General features: G+C 39.1%; 1 protein-coding gene across 1 annotated transcript in view; it reads right to left on the bottom strand.

Annotated features, from left to right (window-relative positions):
• Positions 1 to 654: 654 nt before the first annotated feature.
• LOC127749753 (uncharacterized) overlaps positions 655 to 1,494 on the bottom strand; it is a 1,882-nt gene continuing 1,042 nt past the window's right edge. The window contains exon 2 of the mRNA XM_052269275.1: positions 655 to 1,446. Coding sequence (XP_052125235.1) covers positions 655 to 1,446 — 792 coding nt within the window. The remainder of the gene's footprint in view (positions 1,447 to 1,494) is intronic.

The following is a 1,494-nucleotide window of genomic DNA, read 5'->3' as shown; positions in this document are numbered from 1 at the left end:
TCAAAATCAATACAGTTCTTGCTTTTTATGATACAAGGCTACAGTAAAAATTTCATGTACCTAGCTCAAACCGTTCTCGAGTTATCGTGATTACAGACAAACACACACACGCACACACGCACACACAGACAGACACGAAACTTTTTGATCATCACTGGAGTAATAGGCTTCGCTATCGCTCAGCCAACTAATGCCTCGGCAGATGAAGTCAAAAAGTAAAAAGCAAATTAATAGTGGGATTGCTGAACCACAAGGAAATACCAAATCATATGATAGTCAAAGTGTGAAATACTAGAAAAAAGTGCATGCAAGAATGCAAACAAATTAGGGAAAAAGAGAGGAAATTGACACACACACAGCAGACCAGGTCACCTGGGTGGAGCCCAGGCAACTTCATGGCAAACTGAGTGTGTATCAATTTCATTAAAATCTAAAAACAAAACAAACCAAAACAGTACAAAAAATGTCAGGAAATTAAAAGGATACAGGAAATTGAAGGTTAAACCATGATGAGAGAAAGGAAAGTACAATTTGGAATAAGTAATAAGAACGACCAAGATAACAAGAGAAACCTGCATGCACTTCAACACAAAATATGAAAACAAGACCGAACTTATCATGTCACCTGGATCACCACTCCCAGCTCCTGCAACATTAGTAATTATCATCAACATTATTCCTTGTGTAGCTGTGATCAAACTCATTATGAACAGTAACAAACTCTAGCCCCTCCCCCATACTAAAATTAGCAATAAAAGCACCCTCTTGATGAAATGTTGGTTTATGTAAATTCTGCTTCTTCTTCAAAGGCTTCTTCTTTACTGAGTGAAATAGCCTTCTTTGAGGTGACACTCTCTTTGGTGTGCCAGGTGACTGAACTTGAGGAGTAATCATATGCCGAGGCGTTTTAGGAGTTCTGAGAGGGGTTTTTGCTGCTCTGGTGGGTCTTGGAGTCTTTGGTGTGACAGGAATGACTGCTCCTGATGCTTCTTGTGGCTCATCTATATCCAAGTCATCTTCTGCTTCTTCCACTATTTCTTCATTTCCTTCTGTATCTCTTGGCATCTCTCTCCTCAACACCTCCAAAAATTTCAGTCCACCTTGTATTACAGCATCAGGGACAGGGTCAGTATTAGAAAAACAATCCAGTAAGTGAGAGATGTTCATGGCGATTGGATTCCGCATGTCAATCTTTTCAACCTGTTTTCCAACATTGCATTCATCATTTGTGTTACAAATTGCTTCAATTTCATCTTGCACAATCCTTGCATTTTCTTCATTAGATCTTGGCACTCCTTCAATACAGAAAACTTTCACTACCGCATGGATGTGCTTGCACATATTGGTCTTTATCCGATTGTCATAGCATGTACATTTAAACTCATGCACACAATAGTGGCAGCGTACACAAGCTAACTCACATCCATTGCAGGCATTGTCATTAAACTCTACTTCATAATAATGAGTCAAATTAGGGATAAAAGTTCTCACTCT

Source organism: Frankliniella occidentalis, unplaced genomic scaffold, assembly GCF_000697945.3.
Source record: "Frankliniella occidentalis isolate FOCC.00 unplaced genomic scaffold, Focc_3.1 Scaffold88, whole genome shotgun sequence".
Classification (NCBI taxonomy): Eukaryota; Metazoa; Arthropoda; class Insecta; order Thysanoptera; family Thripidae; genus Frankliniella; species Frankliniella occidentalis.
The sequence above is the reverse complement of the archived record's forward strand: the minus strand, read 5'-3'. Positions and strand labels throughout refer to the sequence as shown.